We start from the raw sequence: 22,084 nt of genomic DNA, 5'->3' as shown, positions 1-22,084 counted from the left end.
TGGTCTGGTGAACCTCTATTGCACTTGTTCTAAGGCAATTGCAAACCTCCTCTGCTGTAATATAATGCACTCAGCAAACTCCCACAAACAGAACGAAGGCATCAATGACCTGGGAACACCACCACGTGGAGGTGTCCCTCAAAGTTACTCACCAACCTGACTTGGAAATATATTGCTGTTCCTTCACTCTAGCTGGGTTAAAATCCTGGAACTCCCTCCCTAACAGTGCTGTGGGTGTACCTACACCCCATGGACTGCAGTGTTTCAAGAAGGCAGCTCACCGCCACCTTCTCAAGGGCAACTAGGGATGGGTAATAAATGTTGGGTCCAACCAGCAATGTCCATATGCTGTAAATGAATAAAAAATATGAGAATGACCAGATTGTGAGATAAAAATTTGCCAGGATCCCGGGGATAACGCATCTGCTTATCTTCAAAATAGTGTTGTGAGATTGTTCACATCCATTTGAATAGACAGAAGAGATCGCGGTCAAGTCTCATCCAAAGAACAGCATCTCCAATAGCACTGTGGCACAGTGGTTAGCACTGCTGCCTCACAGTGCCAGGGACCCGGGTTCGATTCCCGGCTTGGGTCACTGTCTGTGTGGAGTCTGCATGTTCTCCCCGTGTCTGCGTGGGTTTCCTCTGGGTGCTCCGGTTTCCTCCTGCAGTCCAAAGACGTGCGGATTGGTGCAGTTAGCTATGTTAAATTGCCCCTTGCTGTCCTGTATCTCGTAGGTTAGAGGGATTAGTAGGGTAAACATGTGGGGTTATGGGGATAGGGCCTGGGTAGGATTGTTGTTGGTGCAGACTAGATGGGTTGAATGGCCTCTTTCAGCATTGTAGGGATTCTATTCTATGAGTGAATGCTGTCTCAACTGCACTGGGAGTGGCAGCCTTGCATTTTGTGGTCAGGCCCGCGGATGGGTCAAGAACCCCAAACCTTATGATTTATAAAAATGTATCCAAATGAGCCACATCATCCATAGTACCATAAATGTCCCGATTACTGATGTCAGGCCTGGCTTCCGCTTTCTCTCTTTTCTAGAATAGTGGGTCTGCGATCACTATTTTCTGGTCATAAGAACATAAGAACATAAGAAATAGGAGCAGGAGTAGGCCATCTGGCCCTTCGAGCCTGCCCCGCCATTCAATAAGATCATGGCTGATCTGTCGTGGCTCATCGGGGATTGTTCTAGAATCTGGAGGATTCTGGAAGATCAGTGCAACCTCTATCTGTGCAGCCACCTCTTTTACAGCCTAAGATGCAGAACATCAGGTCCAGGGGACTTGCTGATGATTAATTTAAACAGCAGCTAAGTGGTAGGAGATGAGTAATCCAGAGTTCCAGGCCAATGTTGTGGGGTTGTGAGTTCAAATTCCACTACGGCTGCTGGTAGAATTTAAACCTTAATTAATAATTAGAATCATAGAGGTTTACAGCAATGTCTTGTACAACTTCAACAATGTATTCAATGTCCTGACCAATGAAACCAAATATGCCGAATGCCTTCTTCACCACTCTGTCCACCTGTGACTCCGCTTTCAAGGAGCTATGAACATGTACCCCTAGATCTCTTTGTTCTATAACTCTCCCCAGTGCCCTACCATTAACTGAGTAAGTCCTGCCCTGGTTCAATCTACCAAAATGCATCACCTCGCATTTGCCTAAATTAAACTCCATCTGCCATTCGTCAGCTCACTGGCCCAATTGATCAAGATCTGTTGCAATCCTAGATAACCTTCTTCACTGTCCACTATGCTACCAATCTTGGTGTCATCTGCAAACTTACTAACCAGGCCCCCTGTATTCTCATCCAAATCATTAATATAAATGACAAATAACAGTGGGCCCAGCACTGATCCCTGAGGCACACTGCTGGTCACAGGCCTCCAGTTTGAAAAACAACTTTCTACAAGCACTCTCTGGCTTCTGTCAAGAAGCCAATTTTGTATCCATTTAGACACCTCACCGTGGATCCTGTGAGATTTAACAACCTACCATGTGGTACCTTGTCAAAGGCCTTGCTAAAGTCCATGTAGACAACACCAGCTGCACTGCCCTCATCTACCTTCTCGGTTACCCCTTCAAAAAACTCAATTAAATTTGTGAGACATGATTTTCCACTCACAAAGCCATGCTGACTGTCCCTAATCAGTCCTTGCATCTCTAAATGCCTGTAGATCCTGTCTCTAAAAATACCTTCCAACAATTTGTCCACCACAGATGCGAGGCTCACTGGCCTGTAGTTCCCAGGCTTTTCCCTGCAGCCCTTTTTAAACAAAGGCACAACATTTGCCTCTTGCCAATCTTCAGGCACCTCACCCGTGACTATCGATGATTCAAATATCTCTGCCAGGGACCCGCAATTTCCTCCCTAGCCTCCCACAACGTCCTGGGATACAATTCATCAGGTCCCAGTGATTTATCTATCTTGTAGTGCTTTAAGACTTCTAGCACCTCCTTCTCTGTAATATGTACACCCCTCAAGACATCAATATTTAATTCCCCAAGTTCCCTAATATCCATGCTTTTCTCAACAGTAAATACGGATGAGAAATATTCATTTAGGACCTCACCCATCTCTTGTGGATCTGCACATAGATAACCTTGTTGACCCTTAAGAGGCCCTACTCTCTCCCTTGTTACTCTTTCACCCTTTATGTATTTGTGGAATCTCTTTGGATTCTCCTTTGCCTTATCTGCCAAAACAATTCTGTGTCCCCTTTTTGCCCTCCTGATTTCTCTCTTAACTGTACTCCTACACCCCCTAAACTCTTCAAGTGATCCACTTGATCCCAGTTGCCTATGCACGTCATGTGCCTCTTTCTTCTTCTCGACCAGGGCCTCAATATCCTGAGTCATCCACGGTTCCCTTCTTCTGCCAGCCTTGCCCTTCACTCTAAGAGGAATGTGTTTACCCTGAACCCTGGCTAACACACTTTTGAAAGCCTCCCACTGACCGGATGTCCCTTTGCCTTCCCACAGACTCCCCCAATTAACTTTTGAAAGTTCCTGCCTGATACCATCAAAATTGTCCTTGCCCCAATTTAGAATATTAACTTTTGGGACAGATCTATCATTCTCCATAGCTAAGTTAAAACTAATGGAATTATGGTCACTGGTTCCAAAGTGATCCCTCACTAATACTTCTGTCGCCTGCCCTTCCTTATTTCCCAAAAGGAGGTCAAGTTTTTCCCCCTTTCTAGTCGGGCCATCCACATACTGAATGAGAAATTCCTCCTGAATGCACTCAACAAATTTCTCTCCAGTCAACCCTCTAATACTATGGCTGTCCCATTCAATGTTGGGAAAATTAAAATCTCTGCTATTACCATCCTATTTTTCTTGGAGCTATCTGTAATCTCTTTACATATTTGCTCCTCAATTTCCTGCTGACCATTTGGGGGCCTATAGTACAATCCTATCAAAGTGATTTCCCTCTTCTTATTTCTCAGTTCTACCCGTATGGACTCAGTGGCTGAACCCTTGGGTATATCCCCTCTCAGTACGGCCGTGATGCTTTCCCTAATCAAAAGTGCAACTCCCCCTCCTCTCTTACCTCTTGATCTAACTTTCCTATAGCATCTGTACCCTGGAACATTAACCTGCCAGGCCTGTCCCCCCCACTCTTAGCCATGTTTCAGTAATTGCTGTAAGATCCCAGTCCTACTTCCTATCAATGTCCTGAGTTCACCTGCCTTGCAGTGAAATAAATGCAGTTTAATCTGGACATCCCTTGCTCTCTGTCTTGCTTCTGCCTGATCTGTCTGGTACTAGGATTACTGACGCTGCCTTTACTAATTAATGTGCTCTCTTTAACTTCCACGCTGTTCTCAAACTTCTCTTCTGTCTTCCTACTGCTTTGGATCCCACACCCCTGCCAAACTAGTTTAAACCCCCCTGAGTGGCCTCTTTCAAATCTGCCCACTAGGATGTTAGTGCCCCTCCATTCAGATGAAACCCGTTCCTCTTGAACAGATCAGCCCTTCCCCAGGAAAGAGCCCAATGATCTAAAAATCTAAATTCCTGCACCAGCTCTCATTCATCTGCCTAATCCTCCTATCCCTAGCCTCACTATCACCTGGTACGAGTAACAGTCCTGAAATTACTACCTTCGAGGTCCTGCACGTTAGCCTTCTGCCTAACTCTCTATATTCACATTTCAGGACCTCATCCCTTTTCCTACCTATGCTGCTGGTACCAACATGTACAACAACCTCTGGCTGCTTACCCTCCCCCTTAAGAATGTTCTGCAATCACTCAGAGATGTCCCTGACCCTGGCACCAGGAAGGCAGCACACCATCCTGGAGTCTCGATTGTGGCCTAACTAATGGGACCCCTATTACTACTGCTCACTTGCTCTTTGCCCGACCCTGTCCCACAGCAGAAGCAGCTGTGGTGCCACAGGCCTGGCTACTGCTGGTATCTCCTCCTGACAGGCTATCCACCTCAACAGATTCCAAAACGATATACCTGTTTGAAAGGGGAGTAGGCACAGGAAACTCCTGCCTTACCCACCTGCCTCTCCTGCCAATCACCCATCTACCTGTCTGAACCTGCGGTCTGACAACCTCCCTGTAACTGGTGTCTATCACACCCTCTGCCTCCTGTATGCCCCGTAGTGCATCTACCTGTCGCTTCAACTGAACAATGCGGTCTGTGAGGAGCTGCAACTGGACACACTTCCTGCAGACAAGAGTTGTCAGCTCACCTGGTCTGTCTTTTATGTGACTCCAAACCCACAGCAATGTGGTTATCTGTTCTCCCTACCAGCACTCTGGGTTTACCTACACCACATACACTTCAAGGGCAGTGTTGATGAACTAGTATTGATGCTCTGGCCAGTGCTGTCCACATCCTGTGAATTGATTTGAAAAAATGTCTTCTTTAATATCTTTAAATTCCTTATTCTTGCCTTGCTTCCCCAATGCTTCCAGAATGTTTTTTGCATCTTCTATGACCACAGAGGATGAAGCCATTCAGCCCATCTGTGCTGTATTTGAAAGAGTTATCCAAAGAGTTCCAATCCCCGTTGGAACCATAGAATCCATAGAATCTCTACTGTGAAGGAGGCCATTCAGCCCATTGAGTCTGTACCGATTCTCTAAAGAGCATCTTACCCAGTCCCACAGCCCTGTCCTTTCACTGTAATCCTGCACAATTACCCTGAATAATCCGCCTAACGTATACATCCGGGTCACTAAGGGGCAATTTAGCATGGCCGATCCACCTAAACTACGCATCTTTGGAGTGTGGGAGGAAACCCATACAGGCACAGGGAGAATGTGCAAACTCCACACAGTCACTCAAAGCCAGAATCGAATCCAGGTCCCTGGCGCTGTGAAGCAGCTGTGCTAACCGCTGTGTCACTGTGCTGTGTGAGGCTGCAGTGCTAACCGCTGTGTCACCGTGCTGTGTGAGACAGCAGTGTTAACCCACTGTGTCACCGTGCTGTGTGAGGCAGCAGTGTTAACCCCCTGTGTCACAGTGCTGTGTGAGACAGCAGTGTTAACCGCTGTGTCACCGTGCTGTGTGAGGCAGCAGTGTTAACCCACTGTGTCACCATGCTGTGTGAGACAGCAGTGTTAACCGCTGTGTCACCGTGCTGTGTGAGACAGCAGTGCTAACCCACTGTGTCACCGTGCTGTGTGAGACAGCAGTGTTAACCCACTGTGTCACCGTGCTGTGTGAGACAGCAGTGTTAACCGCTGTGTCACCGTGCTGTGTGAGACAGCAGTGTTAACCCCCTGTGTCACCGTGCTGTGTGAGACAGCAGTGTTAACCCACTGTGTCACCGTGCTGTGTGAGGCAGCAGTGTTAACCCCCTGTGTCACAGTGCTGTGTGAGACAGCAGTGTTAACCCTCTGTGTCACCGTGCTGTGTGAGGCAGCAGTGTTAACCCACTGTGTCACCATGCTGTGTGAGACAGCAGTGTTAACCGCTGTGTCACCGTGCTGTGTGAGACAGCAGTGCGAACCCACTGTGTCACCGTGCTGTGTGAGACAGCAGTCTTAACCCGCTGTGTCACCGTGCTGTGTGAGACAGCAGTGTTAACCCCCTGTGTCACCGTGCTGTGTGAGACAGCAGTGTTAACCCCCTGTGTCACCGTGCTGTGTGAGGCAGCAGTGTTAACCCAATGTGTCACCGTGCTGTGTGAGACAGCAGTGTTAACCCACTGTGTCACCGTGCTGTGTGAGGCAGCAGTGCTAACCCACTGTGTCACCGTGCTGTGTGAGGCAGCAGTGTTAACCCACTGTGTCACCGTGCTGTGTGAGACAGCAGTGTTAACCCGCTGTGTCACCGTGCTGTGTGAGACATCAATGTTAACCCGCTGTGTCACCGTGCTGTGTGAGGCAGCAGTGTTAACCCCCTGTGTCACCGTGCTGTGTGAGACAGCAATGTTAACCCCCTGTGTCACCGTGCTGTGTGAGACAGCAATGTTAACCCGCTGTGTCACCGTGCTGTGTGAGGCTGCAGTGTTAACCCCCTGTGTCACCGTGCTGTGTGAGACAGCAGTGTTAACCCCCTGTGTCACCGTGCTGTGTGAAGCAGCAGTGTTAACCCAATGTGTCACCGTGCTGTGTGAGACAGCAGTGCTAACCCACTGTGTCACCGTGCTGTGTGAGACAGCAGTGTTAACCCGCTGTGTCACCGTGCTGTGTGAGACATCAATGTTAACCCGCTGTGTCACCGTGCTGTGTGAGGCAGCAGTGTTAACCCCCTGTGTCACCGTGCTGTGTGAGACAGCAATGTTAACCCCCTGTGTCACCGTGCTGTGTGAGACAGCAATGTTAACCCGCTGTGTCACCGTGCTGTGTGAGGCTGCAGTGTTAACCCCCTGTGTCACCGTGCTGTGTGAGACAGCAGTGTTAACCCCCTGTGTCACCGTGCTGTGTGAAGCAGCAGTGTTAACCCAATGTGTCACCGTGCTGTGGGAGACAGCAGTGTTAACCCACTGTGTCACCGTGCTGTGTGAGACAGCAGTGTTAACCCGTTGTGTCACCGTGCTGTGTGAGACAGCAGTGTTAACCCCCTGTGTCACCGTGCTGTGTGAGACAGCAGTGCTAACCCCCTGTGTCACAGTGCTGTGTGAGACAGCAGTGTTAACCCCCTGTGTCACCGTGCTGTGTGAGACAGCAGTGCTAACCCCCTGTGTCACAGTGCTGTGTGAGACAGCAGTGTTAACCCACTGTGTCACCGTGCTGTGTGAGACAGCAGTGTTAACCCCCTGCGTTACCGTGCTGTGTGAGACAGCAGCGTTAACCCCCTGTGTCACCGTGCTGTGTGAGACAGCAGTGCTAACCCGCTGTGTCACCGTGCTGTGTGAGACAGCAGTGTTAACCCCCTGTGTCACCGTGCTGTGTGAGACAGCAATGTTAACCCCCTGTGTCACCGTGCTGTGTGAGACAGCAATGTTAACCTGCTGTGTCACCGTGCTGTGTGAGACAGCAGTGCTAACCCCCTGTGTCACCGTGCTGTGTGAGACAGCAATGTTAACCCCCTGTGTCACCGTGCTGTGTGAGACAGCAGTGCTAACCCCCTGTGTCACCGTGCTGTGTGAGACAGCAATGTTAACCTGCTGTGTCACCGTGCTGTGTGAGACAGCAGTGTTAACCCCCTGTGTCACCGTGCTGTGTGAGACAGCAATGTTAACCCCCTGTGTCACCGTGCTGTGTGAGACAGCAGTGTTAACCCGCTGTGTCACCGTGCTGTGTGAGACAGCAATGTTAACCCGCTGTGTCACCGTGCTGTGTGAGGCAGCAGTGTTAACCCCCTGTGTCACCGTGCTGTGTGAAGCAGCAGTGTTAACCCAATGTGTCACCGTGCTGTGTGAGACAGCAGTGCTAACCCCCTGTGTCACAGTGCTGTGTGAGACAGCAGTGTTAACCCCCTGTGTCACCGTGCTGTGTGAGACAGCAGTGCTAACCCCCTGTGTCACAGTGCTGTGTGAGACAGCAGTGTTAACCCGCTGTGTCACCGTGCTGTGTGAGGCAGCAGTGTTAACCCCCTGTGTCACCGTGCTGTGTGAGACAGCAATGTTAACCCGCTGTGTCACCGTGCTGTGTGAGACAGCAATGTTAACCCACTGTGTCACCGTGCTGTGTGAGACAGCAGTGTTAACCCGCTGTGTCACCGTGCTGTGTGAGGCAGCAGTGTTAACCCCCTGTGTCACCGTGCTGTGTGAGACAGCAGTGTTAACCCCCTGTGTCACCGTGCTGTGTGAGGCAGCAGTGTTAACCCCCTGTGTCACCTTGCTGTGTGAGGCTGCAGTGTTAACCTCGGTATGAAATAAAATCCACCCTGCACTGTGCAGCTGAGCAATTTGGTGCCACCTGCTGGAGGCCAGAACACATTGCACCACAACCCAACAAACATCCTGCATTGGTATAGCACCTTTAATATAGTAGAATCATTCAGTGCAGAAGAGGCCCTTCAGCCCATCGAGTCCAAACTGACCTGAGAGAAACACCTGACCTCCCACCTCATCCTGTCCAGCAGCACTTGGCCCATAGCCCCGAATGTTATGTCAGTATTTTCGAAAGGTTGTGAGTCTATCAGCCTCTACCACCCTCCCAGGCAGCGCATTCCAGACCGTCACCACTCTTTGAGTTAAAATGTTTTTCCTCACACCCCCACGCTAACCTCCTGCCCTTCATCTTGAACCTTTGTCCCCTTGTAACTGACCTTTCAACTAAGGGGAACAGCAACTCCCTACCACTCTGTCCATGTCCCTCATAATCTTGTACCCCTTGGTCAGGTTGTTCCTCAGTCTATAAATCAGTCGGTGCAATCCTCTGAGTTAATTACTGCAAACAGCCCTGGTTCAGAATCAGCGCCATACCGCACGGTGACTGAGCTCTGTGGAAAAAACCCACAGTTTAAAAAACTCAACCAAGTCCAGATCACCAACAACCTGTCCTGGTCCCCCCCATGCCGACACAATAGTTAAGAAAACCCCACCAATGCCACTACTTTCTCAAAATACTAAGGAAATTTGGCATGTCAGCTGTGACTCTCACCAATTTTTACAGATGCACCATAGAGAGCATCCTTTCTGGTTGTATCACAGCTTGGTATGGGCTCCTGCTCTGCCCAAGACCGTAAGAAACTACAAAAGGTCGTGAATGTAGCCCAATCCATCACGCAAACCGCCCTCCCATCCATTGACTCCATCTACACTTCCCACTGCCTCAGCAAAGCAGCCAGCTTAATTAAGGACGCCACACCACCCCCCCCAACATTCTCTCTTCCATCTTCATCCATCAGGAAAAAGATACAAAAGTTTGAGGTCACGTACCAACCGACTCAAGAACAGCTCCTTCCCTGCTGCTGTCAGACTTTTGAATGGATCTACCTCTCATTAAGTTGATCTTTCTCTACACGCCAGCTATGACTGTAACACTACATTCTGCACTCTCTCCTTCTCTATGAACGGTATGCTTTGTCTGTGTTGTGTGCAAGAAACAATACTTTTCACTGTGTGTTACACACATGTAACAATAATAAATCAAATCAAATCAAAATCAATCTCCCCACATACTCCGAAAACATTCCAAATCCTTGATTAGACAATTAGCAGCAAGAAAATGAATCCCTTTGGGGTCAGGTTTGTGATCACTGTGGAAAGTCATCAAAACCCAGTTACTGCTGGAAGTCAATGATAATTATCACATCGTTATAAGAGGAATTTACGCTGTTAATTAGTAGATGGTAACTCTCTGTGGCGGGTTTAGTATGTCATTAATATTCAAATATAGCAACCTGATAGGAAGACTGAGCGCTAGATGCCATTTCCGAGAGACGAATGGTGTAGCAACTTGTTGTTCTTTGCCATTGATAGGACATCTCTCCCTGCCTGCAATGCTGCCGAGAAATTTCTACATTTCTAGTGATGTGCATCATTAAGGCACGGTTAGTTCAGCAAAATCTGACTCATTATTTATTTTGACCAAATCTGCAGCATTCCTAGAATCCTACAGTACAGAAGGAGGCCATTCGACCCATCGAGTCTATACAGACAACAATCCCACCCAGGCTCTATCCCCAGGCATTTACCCTGGCTAGTCCCTCTAACACTAACGGGAAATTTAGCAGGGCCAATTCACCTAACTCGCATATCTTTGGACTATGGGAGGAATGATGTGGATCATACACATCCCTTTAACCTGTGCTTAACCCTCTCTCCACTCACTTTGTCTGTACTTGATTACCTGTAAAGACTCACATTCCAACCATTATTTTGTAAATTGAGTTTGTGTCTTTATATGCCCTGTTTGTGAACAGAACTCCCACTTACCTGACGAAGGAGCAGTGCTCCGAAAGCTAGTGGCTTTTGCTACCAAATAAACCTGTTGGACTTTAACCTGGTGTTGTGAGACTTCTTACTATGGGAGGAAACCAGAGCACCCAAAGGGGACCTACGCAGACACAGGGAGAACGGGCAGACTCTGCACAGACAGTGACCCAAGCCAGGAATGAAATCCAGGTCCCTGGCGCTGTGAGGCAGCAATGTGCCACCGTGCCGCTCCACTAGATGTCAGGTTCCCACTGCTGTCATGTAAACCAGATGGAAAGACTGAGTTATTGCAAGCTCAGGCCTGAGATTTTCAGTTGATTTCAAGCTTTGATTTTGGTTTTACTATTTTTGGGGGAGGGCCATAAAAGCAGTCACAGAATTCCTATATTAGAGAACGAGGCCATTTGGCCCATTAAGTCTGTACCAACCACAATCCCATCCTACTCCCTATTCCCGTAACCCCACACATTGACCCTACCAATGCCCCTGACACTGGAGTCGTAGAATCATAGAATCCCTACAGTGCAGAAGGAGGCCATTCAGCCCATCGAGTCTGTCCTGAACTCAATCCCACCCAGACTCTATTCCCGTAACCTCTCATATTTACCCTGCTAATTCCCCTGACACTTGGGTCAATTTAACATGGCCAGCCAACCAACCTAACCCACACATCTTTGGACTGTGGAAGGAAACCGGAGCACCCAGAGGAAACCCACGCGGACACAGGGAGAATGCTCAAACTCCACACAGACATTCACCTGGGTCCCTGGCACCGCGAGGCAGCAGTGCCAAGCACTGTGTTACCATGCCACCCCGACTTGTGATTAATAAATAAACTTAAATTCATAATTGCTGGCTTATCTCGATTAGTTCCAGTTTAAGCAATATTCCTCAACAAATGTAAACTCCTCACCAATATTAGTTAGCAAAAATTGGGAATCGGGGGGGGAAATCCTTCAACTAGTTGGTGCTATACCTGGCTCAAAGAAGGATTGTTGTTGTTGGAGGCTAATCATCTCAATTTAGCATGGCCAAGCAACCTAAACCACACGTCTTTGGACAGCTTTGAACATGCTCTTATTAAAATCTATATGTTGGTTTCCTGTGTAGTTCACCCACCCTGAGATCCTGAGGGGATTTTGACAGGATGGATGTGGAGAGGATGTTTTCCATTGTGGGAAAATCGAGAACAAGGGGTGGGTGGTTTAAAAAATAATTCCCCTTAGTTGAGGGGGTCAGCCTCGAGGGGAAACAGGTTCAAGGTGAGGGGGGATGTGAGGAAAAATCTTTTTACCCAGAGGATTGTTCATTTAAGATGGAGGTGAGGAAAAATAATTTCTCTCAGAGGGCGGTGAGTCTCTTCCTCAAAAGGCAGTGGGAGCAGAGTCTGTGAATATTTTTAAAGCAGATGTAGATAAATTCTTGAGAAGAAAGGGGGTAACATGTTATCAAGGGTAGGCAGAAATGTGGAGTTGACGTTCCAATCAGATAAGCCATGATCTCATTGATCGACAGATCAGACATGAAGACGCTGAGTGGCTTACTCCTGGTGTCTATATGAATATATCCTCAGTGCAGCATGAATAGTTCCTGAAAAAAGCAAGATTTCTTATTTAAATATATTGTGTTTACTGCCATGGCATCTGTGTAGTTGTACCAACATGATGTCATTTGACTTTTAATGATTTTGATTTATTATTGCCCCATGTTATTAGTATGCAGTGAAAAGTATTGTTTCTTGCGCGCTATACAGACAAAACGTACCGTTCATAGAGAAGGAAATGAGAAAGTGCAGAATGTAGTGTGACAGGCATAGCTAGAGAAAGATCAACCTCAATCATCTGCTGCCTGGATCTGTAAATGGCACAGCTCGCCAGGCCCAGGAGCAGATTCACAAGGAGGTCCTCCTTCTTCCCTAACCCCCCGGAGCACCGGGATGGTGGGGAGTCTTTCGGGTCGTTCTTTCGGGTCAAACCAAGCAAACAAACTCATATTACATTCGAACAAAGAAAAAGGGGGCGGCTCCCCAAAAGGAGGGGGAACGGCTCGAACAGAAACAAAAAAGTACAAAGGAAACTTAAGACACGTCAAATCAAAATGTGATTGTCAGGGTCTATAACGCACCTCAGCCCCTGCGGTGCCCAACGGGCGTGGAAGGCGTCGACTGGACCTGTGGACACCGCATGCTCCCTCTCCAGGGACACCCGGCCGCGAACGTAGCCGCGGTAGAGGGGCAGACAGTCAGGACAGATGGCCCCCCCCCAATCGCCCGCTGCCTGGACCTGTTGATGGTGTGTCTCGCCAGGCCCAGGAGCAGATTCACAAGGAGGTCCTCCTTCTTCCCTAACCCCCTGGAGCACCAGGTGCCCATAGCATGGGACTGAAGTGCAAACAAAACATCAAATTAAAAAGTTTTTGAGGAAACTGTGCCGCCTATAACACAGAACATAGACATGGTCCACGGACTCCACAAGGTTGGAAAAAGGCCACACTTAGGAGCCCGTGAACTGGTATAACCTACCATTGTACGGCACTGCTGTGTGCAGCACCCTTCACCCCAGGTCCTCAAGACAGTGGGAGGAGATCCCTCCGTAGAGGGACCTCCACCGCCCAGCAGCAACAAGGCCTGCCAAGGTGTGTCTGGGCAACAGGTGAAGACGCGGAAGTAGGAAGTTAATTTATTAGTCACAAGTAAGGCTTTCATTAACACTACAATGAAGTTACTGTGAAAATCCCTGAGTCACCACATTCTGGTGCCTTTTCAGTCAATACACCTAACCAGCACATCTTTCAGTCTGTGGGAGGAAACCAGAGCACCCCAAGGAAACCCACGCAGACATGGAGAGGACATGCAGACTCCACACAGACAGTGACCCAAGCTGGGAATCAAACCCGGGTCTCTGCCACTATGAAGCAGCAGTGCTAACCACTATGCCATCGTGTCACCCCTTGTAAATAAAATACTTATGTCTTTATTGAAGCAAAGTACTATGGTGGGATTTCAGCCAGGGACCCTCAGCATCACTCTATGTGCATGGTCTGTTAGTTCAATGACTACTAGGCCAAGAGGAGCACTGAGGCCGAGTGGTATAGAGCCACAAAGGCCACAGTTTCTCAAACTTTCCTTCATCCTCAAGAAGTGACTCAATGTAGAGACACAATAGATTCATGGCCTCTTTTAGGTAGACAACAGATTCATGGGGGGATGGTGATTTCTGACTGGATTTCTTTAATCCTATTAATTACAATAATTTATTTGAACCAATCCACACCATGTGCTGTGATCAGCTGTATAAATAGGATGCAGAGACAGCTGGTTGCCACTAATTTTACCTGGATTTGTGTTTGATCTGTTTCCCAGCATTAGCCCAGTTTAGAGAACAGGAAAAGCAGACATAGAAAATGGTGAGTGAGTTGGAAATGGTAGGTTGTCTCAAAACTTTAGACAGGGGAGCTAAATTTTGCTTTCATCTGATGATGTTGGTGTTTGTGCTGACTCTCAGCTGAACTTGAGCAATCTCTCTTGGGTTCAATGTTTGGCTGGGGAGAAGTGAATTGGGGTTGATTGGGAAAGTAAACGAAGGCAAACTGAATCTTATCTGATTTGGAAATGTGCAAATGTGAACTCCATTGCAAGAAAATGAGGGGCTGGCTTGACTCTGTTCCTGGAGATGACTATCCCCACTGACTATATTCCACTATCCTAGAATCCAAGAAATTACTAGTGAAAGAGTTAGAAATTTCTCTATTTCCATCTCCTGTCTTGAATTTGTCAGAAGGTATCTAGCTTATTTCACAAATGTATTTAGAGAATTGTTAATAGATGATGGATGAAGTGGACAGATGAGCTTGCAATTGGTTAAAGATTGCATAATATTAGCCTATGTCAAACCAACTTATTTTAATGTTGCACCTGACTGAATGCACATGATGTGGAGATGCCGGTGTTGGACTATGGCAAACACAGTAAGAAGTCTCTCAACACCAGGTTAAAGTCCAACAGGTTTGTTTGCTAGCACAAGCCACTGGCTTTCAGAGCACTGCCCCTTCATCAGGTGAGTGGGAGTTCTGTTCACAAACAGGGCATATAAAGAGACAAACTCAATCTATAAAATAATGGTTGGAATGCAGATCTTTACAGGTAATCAAGTCTTAAAGGTACAGACAATGTGAGTGGAGAGAGGGATAAGCACAGGTTAAAGAGATGTGTATTGTCTCCAGACAGGACAGTTAGTGCGATTTTGCAAGTCCAGGCAAATTGTGGGGGTTACAGGTAGTGATATGAACCCATGATCCTGGTTGAGGGCGTGCTCGTGTGTGGAACTTAGCTATCAGTCTGTGTTCAGTGACTATGGTGTTATGAAGGCTGCCTTGGAGAACGTTGATCCAAAGATCAGAGGCTGAATGCCCTAGACCATTGAAGTGTTCCCCAACAGGAAGAGAACACTCTTACCTAGTAATTGTTGAGTGGTGTTCATTCATTTGTTGTAATACCTGCATGGTACCTCCAGAGACTTCATGTCATTGAGATCAATGTCTCATCAAGACCATCTCCACACCTCCCACTTCTTGCCTTCAGACAACCACACAACCTCAAACAGACCATTGTCTGCAGCAAACTATCCTGTCTTCAGGAGAATAGTGACCACAACACCAAACAACTCTACCACTGAAAGACATGCCAGATCATCAACATGGATGCCATCATCTCAGGTGTGAACATCATCCACCAGGTACATGGTACATACTTTGACCAACGTTGTCTACCTGATATGCTGCAGAGAGGATGTCCTGAGGCTTGGTACACTGGGGAGACCATGCAGAGCTACGACAATAGATGATTGAACGCTGCTTGACGTCCACCAGGCAGGAGTGTTCTCTTCCTGTAGGGGAACACTTCAGTGGTCACAGGTATTCAGCCTCTGATCTTTGGGTAAGCGTTCTCCAAGGTAGCCTTCACGACACATGACATACAACAACGTAGAGTCGCTGAGCAGAGACTAATAGCCAAGTTCCACATGAGGATGGCCTCAACCGGGATCTTGGGTTCATGTCACTATCTGTAACCCCCACACAACTTGCCTGGGCTTGCAAAATCTCACTAAACTGTCCTGTCTGGAGACAATACACATCTCTTTAACCTATGCTTGACCCCTCTCCACTCTCACTGCACCTTTTAAGACTTGATTACCTGTAAAGACTCACATTCCAACCATTATTTTGTAAATTGTCTTTATATGCCCTGTTTGTGAACAGAACTCCCACTTGCCCGATGAAGGGGTGGTGCTCCGAAAGGTAGTGTCTTGTGCTACCAAATAAACCTGTTGGAGTTTAACCTGATGCTGTGAGTACACGTGTACAGGAAATGCTCCCCCTGGTGTTGCAGCATGAGTATACAGCCTTCTTCTGTACTCGGTTCAAGCATTCAGGATTTGAGCACAAGTATCTAGGCTGAATGTCCCAGTGTAGTATGGAACTCCCTTGGTGTTAGATGCAATCTTGCTTGGATGGATGTGAAAGCTCCTGTAGTCTGTCTTTGAAGAAGATTAGGTGCCTTTTATGGTGTCCTGGCCAATATTTGATGCTCGTGGTGTTTTCAAATATCAAATATTAATATTTCAAAGCTAGTGACGTTTGCTACCAAATAAACCTGTTAGACTTTAAGAAGTCTCTCAACACCAGGTTACTGTGTTTACGCCAGTCGAACGCTGGCATCTCAACAATGGCCATGATCAAAATGAATGGCCTTCTCCTGCTCCTATTTTCTATGTTTCTACATTATCCCTAAATCAATGTCAGGCATTGCTGTCAAATTGGTTTGGCTGCCACTACCTACATCCCTGTTTCTGCAGTACCACTTGGGCTATGAGCATGTCACAGAATCAAACAGTGCAGAAAAGGTCCTTCAGCCCATTGAGTCTGCACCAATATGAGATGCCCCTTATCTATCTAATCCCATTTACCATTCATTTTGATCATGGCCATTGTTGAGATGCAAGTGTTTGACTGGCGTAAACACAGTAACCTGGTGTTGAGAGACTTCTTAAAGTCCAACAGGTTTATTTGGTAGCAAACACCACTAGCCTTCAATGTTATGACATGCCAAATGCTCACTCAGGTACTTTTTAAAGGATGAGGCAATCTACCCCTACCGTCCTCCCAATCAGTGTGTTCCAGACTGTCACTACCTTTTGAGTAAACAAGGTTTTCCTCACATTTGCCGCTCACCTTGAACTTGTGTTCCTTTTGTGACTGATCCTTCAACTAAGGAACAGCTACCCCTATCCAATCTATCCATGCTCCTCAAATATTGACACCTTGGTCATTTTGTCCCTTGGGCTGTTTTCATTGGAGCAGAGAAGGCCAAGTCACTCCAACCCTCAGTCATAGGTTTACAGCATGGAAACAGGCCTTTGGCCCGACTTGTTCATGCTGCTCTTTTTTTTGAACCCTTAAGCTAGTCCCAATTTCCTGTATTTGGCCCATATCCCTCTATACCCATGTATCTGTCTACGTGCTTTTAGAAGATAATTGTACCCACCTCTCCTATTACTTCTGGCACCTTGTTCCTGACACTTACCACCCTCTGTGTGTGGTGGTGGGGGGGGGGGGGGGGGGGGTGGAGAGAAGAAAAGTGCCCCTCTGGACCCTTTTGTATCTCCCCTCTCACCTTAAACCAATGCCCTCTGGTTTTACACTCCACCTTTTGGGAAAAGATGTTGACTATCTAGTTGATCTATACCCCTCATTGTTTAATAGATCTTTATAGGATCGTTCCTAAGTCTTCTACACTCCAGGGGAAAAGTCCCAGTCTATCCAGACTCTCCTTATAACTCAAACCAAGTCTTGGTCGCACCCTAGTAAATGTTTTCTGCACTCTTTTTCTAGTTTAATATCCTTTTCTATATCCTCCTTTCATAGATTTAAATGTTCCATTCTAGGCAACATCCTGGTGAATCTTCTCTATACACCCCTCCAGACCTGAGGTTGAGAGATGACTTTTAAATGCAAGCCTTTCTCCTTAGATCCTCCAGTTAGTCCCCCTTGTGAGTACATGTCACTATCTTCCAGCATTGTATGAAAAGGATCTCCAGTTCTCCATTCCCTTCCCTGTTCTTGTCAGTTGCTTTAAATCTGAATGCTGGTTACTAACCCACTCTCCAGACAGAAGCTTTCCTTCCTTACTCCAAGCAAACAAAAGATTTCAGCAACTTTAAGCTCTTCCCTTCAAAAGGTTAGACAACGGGGTGGGAAAGTGAGCTAGAAATATTCTTTAGAAATGTCTCAAGTTTCTGCTTTGGCCTTTTGGCTAAAATTAACTGAGAATGGTAGTAAATTTCCCAAGGGGTATTGCAGAAAATGGAATAGGTGCAGTTAAGTGAAGTTGGATATGTCTGAGGGGGAGAGGGTTGAAGAAAATGTTGAGTAATTTGAGGAGGCTCATGTGGTGTCTCAATTAGCATAATTGTGCGATAAAATTGTTTGTGCTAGTGCGCTTCTAATTTGCTTCTCTTGCAGCGTGAGTGTATCTCCATCCATGTTGGCCAGGCTGGTGTCCAGATGGGCAATGCCTGCTGGGAGCTGTACTGTTTGGAACATGGTATCCAGCCTGATGGTCAGAGACCTCATAAGAAATACAGTGGAGAGGCAGATGACTCCTTTGATACCTTCTTCCGTGACACGGGAGCTGGGAAACATGTGCCCAGGGCAATCTTTGTGGACTTGGAACCAACTGTGATTGGTAATTTTGGCACACAAATTCTAATGACTTGCTTTACTGAAACTGCTTGGTTGTAGTAATGATCCTGACGTGTCTTGCATCTTTTCCCTGAGAAATTGCTGTTTCTAACACTGAATATTTATTTGAAGAATTCCATGTTTTTTTCCTCTTTGTAGATGTACTCTGAGATTGTTAAACTTAACCATTCAGTGGGGGCAAACAGAATCTATCTTTACCATTTTGGGTAGAGGTGGGATTAGGAGGATTACACTAGACTAAAAGGATTGAATTATTCAAGTCAGTTGCTGAGGCTTTGACTATCAAAAATAGATTTGACATCATCTTTAAGATGACTTAAATGATTTGAATGTACCTATTGTCTTTGGAGCAGTCCAGAACCTTTTCAAATCAGTTGTTCTTGCTGCTTATGGGCATTCATAGAATTGTAGAAACCCTAAAGTATGGGAGGCCATTCAGCCCATCAAATCTGCACCAACAATAATCCCACCCCAGGCCTATCCCTACATTTATCCTGCTAATCCCTCTAATACTCATCTCAGGTTAGTAAGGGGCATCAAATAAACCTAACTTGCACATCTTTGGACTGTGGGAGGAAACTCGTGCAGGCATGGGGAGAACATGCAGACTCCATACAGATGGTGACCCAAGCTGGGAATCAAACCCAGGTCCCTGGCCCTGTGAGGCACCAATGCTAACCACTGTGCCACAGTTGAGAGGAAGCACTTCACACAAGGGGATAATATAAAAATCCCAAACTGCAGTTTGCTAGCTAAATTGTGCTAAGGGGTATATAGAAAACTGGCAAACTTGAGTTCAGATCTACTGTGAGACATGTTGATGGAGCTGGATGACCTCCTGTTCCTATGGTACATTGAGGGTTGTGGATACACCAATACATTTTAAGGCTGGGATACAGGTTTGATGCCTTGGGAATTAAGGGACATGAGGAGTGGGTGGGAAAGTGGGAGTTATTGCCAAAGATTAGCAGGTGAAGGCAGTGTGGTCTACTCCTACCTCTTGTAGTCAAAGACCTGTTGTGGCATTCTTATTCTCTATGGAATGTACCCATGTGGATATCTCCTTCAGTCTGTGCAAAATGAAGTTTATGCAATTTGCAGTGCTGCTAAACCATGATCTTTTCTCCCCAGATGAGATTCGTACTGGTACCTATCGCCAGCTATTTCACCCTGAGCAGCTCATCACTGGGAATGAAGATGCTGCCAATAACTATGCCCGTGGGCACTACACCATCGGCAAGGAGCTGATTGACTCAGTCCTGGACAGAATCTGTAAACTGGTATGGTAACATGCTTGAGAACCTCCACTGAGAAATAAGTGATTACATATTCTAGCAGTTATCTTGTTCACAGTGGTCTTGTTTTCCAACTAGTGGGTTCATAGGTCAAGCTGCTTAAGGTCAATGGTGTTCCAAAACACTCTGGCCTTTCCATCCTGATTTCCAATTTGGCATTTCTCCAGTTCTGGCCTCTTCAGGCATCCCTTATTTTCAATATTTCAACACCTGGCAGTTGTTTTTCAGCTGCCCAGAACCTAAGCTCTAGAATGCCTCCCTAACCTTAGTTTCTGTATTTCCACCCCCCCTTATATTTATACATGGGTGTCACTAGCTGGCCCATCCCTAGTTACCCTTGAGAAGGTGGTGGTGAGCTGCCATCTTGAATCACTGCAGTCCATGTTCTGTGGGTTGACCCATTAGGGAGGGGACTCCAGGATTTTGACCCCAGCGACTGCGAAGGAACAGTGATATAGAATCATAGAACCCTACAGTGCAGAAAGATGCCCTTTGGCCCATTGAGTCTGCACTGAACACAATCCCACCCAGGCCCTACCTCCATATCCCTATATATTATACCACTAATCCCACTAACCCATGCATCCCTGGACACTAAGGGCAATGTCTTAGCATGGCCAATCAACTGAAACTGCACATCTTTGGGCTGTGGGAGGAAACCCATGCAGATATGAGGAGAATGTGCAAACTCCACACACAGTGACCTGAGCCTGGAATCCAACTCAGGATGGTGAGTGGCTTGGAGGAGAATTGCAGGTGGTGTTCCCATGTATCTGCTGCCTTTGTTCTTCTAGATGGCGAGATCGTGGGTTTGGAAGGTGCTGTTTAAGGATCTCTGAATCTATTTAATCCAGTCTTTTTAAAAAAAAATTGTCACCAGGCCTAATATCTAATAATGATCTTATTGAATGGCAGAGCAGGCTTGAAGGGCTAGATGGCCTACTCCTCCCATTTCTTATGTTTGTATCTTTAAGGTTAAAGGGTGCTATATAAAATGCATGGTTGGACAGATGTGCATTTTAACATCTGCATTTAATGATCCATGGCCAAAAAGTCCAACTCCTTCGAAAGCACTTCTCCCCAGTCTCCAGCTTTGTTTTGCAAGCAGCTGTTTACAATCCACTCAGACACTAAATAACAAGTCAGTTCCTCTTTGGCCTCATCACCTAGTGTAGGTGTATGGAATGAATGGCCATTATATCATTCGGTTAGTGATCGCCACCCAGTAATAGAACTAACCTCCACCTGCCTGGCGGGGGCTGGGGAATGAAACCCCTCTCCCATTGATCTTTGTCGACCTGCTGTCTCTGGACGTCTACAATGCATCCTTGAGTAAGATCAGGATGAATCCACTCCCTTTGAAGGAAATTTCTCCCAGGTAATGGAGATAAGGTTTTATGTCTAGAAGTAACTATGATTTTCATCTTCTCAGGCTGACCAGTGCACGGGTCTTCAAGGCTTCCTGGTCTTCCACAGCTTTGGTGGAGGCACTGGTTCTGGGTTCACCTCACTCCTGATGGAACGTCTCTCTGTCGACTATGGCAAGAAGTCCAAGCTGGAGTTTTCAGTCTACCCGGCTCCAAGGATCTCCACAGCTGTGGTGGAACCCTACAATTCCATCCTGACCACCCACACCACCCTAGAGCACACTGACTGTTCCTTCATGGTCGACAATGAGGCCATCTATGACATCTGCCAAAAGAACCTGGGTGTGGAGCATCCTGGTTACATCAACCTGAACAGGCTAATTGGCCAAATTGTCTCATCAATCACAGCATCTCTCCGCTTTGATGGAGCACTGAATGTTGACCTGACAGAATTCCAAACTAACTTGGTGCCTTATCCTCGTATCCACTTCCCCCTGGTGACGTACGCTCCAGTGATCTCAGCTGAGAAAGCTTATCATGAGCAGCTGTCTGTGGCTGAGATCACCAATGCCTGCTTTGATCCAGGTAATCAGATGGTCAAGTGCGACCCTCGCCATGGCAAGTACATGGCTTGCTGTCTTCTCTACCGGGGTGATGTGGTGCCAAAAGATGTCAATGCTGCCATTGTCACCATCAAGGCCAGACGTTCTGTTCAGTTTGTTGACTGGTGCCCAACTGGTTTCAAAGTTGGCATCAACTACCAGCCACCCACTGTGGTGCCTGGTGGAGACTTGGCCAAGGTGCAGCGTGCTGTGTGTATGCTGAGCAACACCACGGCCATCGCTGAAGCCTGGGCTCGCCTTAATCATAAGTTTGATCTGATGTACGCCAAGCGCGCCTTTGTGCATTGGTATGTGGGCGAGGGGATGGAGGAAGGGGAGTTCTCAGAGGCCCGTGAAGACATGGCAGCCTTGGAGAAAGATTATGAAGAGGTTGGTATAGACAGTGCAGTAGCTGAAGAAGATGAGGAGGAGGAATTCTGAACTTTACCTGTAGAGCAAATTTGTTTTACCCATCTACTGTAAATTAGAGATTGTGAACTTCAGAATAAATTTTTGTTGACTTGCAACTGCCTTTCTGTATATTGTGTTGGAAGCAATTCTCTCCAGTTTCATTCTTCTTGGTCATATCTGAACTTGATACAGAGGGGCACTTGTTTATGGAGCTGATGTGGTGGGGGGGTGGTGCAGGTCAGATAAGAGGCCATGAATGGATTTGAATCTGAGGGTGAGAACCCAAATTTTCCTTCTACACTTAATCTATTCCCACAGTGCTGCCAGTAGAGTGTCAGATACTGATGGG

At 46.9% G+C, this 22,084-nt stretch overlaps 1 protein-coding gene across 3 annotated transcripts in view; it reads left to right on the top strand.

Annotated features, from left to right (window-relative positions):
• LOC145350331 (tubulin alpha chain-like) overlaps positions 1 to 21,766 on the top strand; it is a 44,987-nt gene extending 23,221 nt beyond the window's left edge. The window contains exons 1-4 of one of the 3 annotated variants that reach the window (XM_080199552.1): positions 14,869 to 15,015; positions 17,821 to 18,043; positions 19,192 to 19,340; positions 20,788 to 21,766. In XM_080199552.1, the coding sequence (XP_080055678.1) occupies positions 15,001 to 15,015; positions 17,821 to 18,043; positions 19,192 to 19,340; positions 20,788 to 21,765 (1,365 nt within the window). In that variant the 5' untranslated portion in view covers positions 14,869 to 15,000 and the 3' untranslated portion in view covers position 21,766. Of the gene's footprint in view, positions 1 to 14,868; positions 15,016 to 17,264; positions 17,349 to 17,820; positions 18,044 to 19,191; positions 19,341 to 20,787 lie in introns of those variants that run through there. The other 2 variants (XM_080199554.1, XM_080199553.1) reach the window with 2 other exon arrangements.
• The last annotated feature ends 318 nt before the right edge of the window (positions 21,767 to 22,084 follow it).

This window comes from Carcharhinus amblyrhynchos, chromosome 11 (genome assembly GCF_965287045.1).
Source record: "Carcharhinus amblyrhynchos chromosome 11, sCarAmb.v2.hapA, whole genome shotgun sequence".
Classification (NCBI taxonomy): Eukaryota; Metazoa; Chordata; class Chondrichthyes; order Carcharhiniformes; family Carcharhinidae; genus Carcharhinus; species Carcharhinus amblyrhynchos.
Note: the sequence above shows the minus strand (reverse complement) of the source record. Positions and strands in the feature narration are given on the sequence as shown.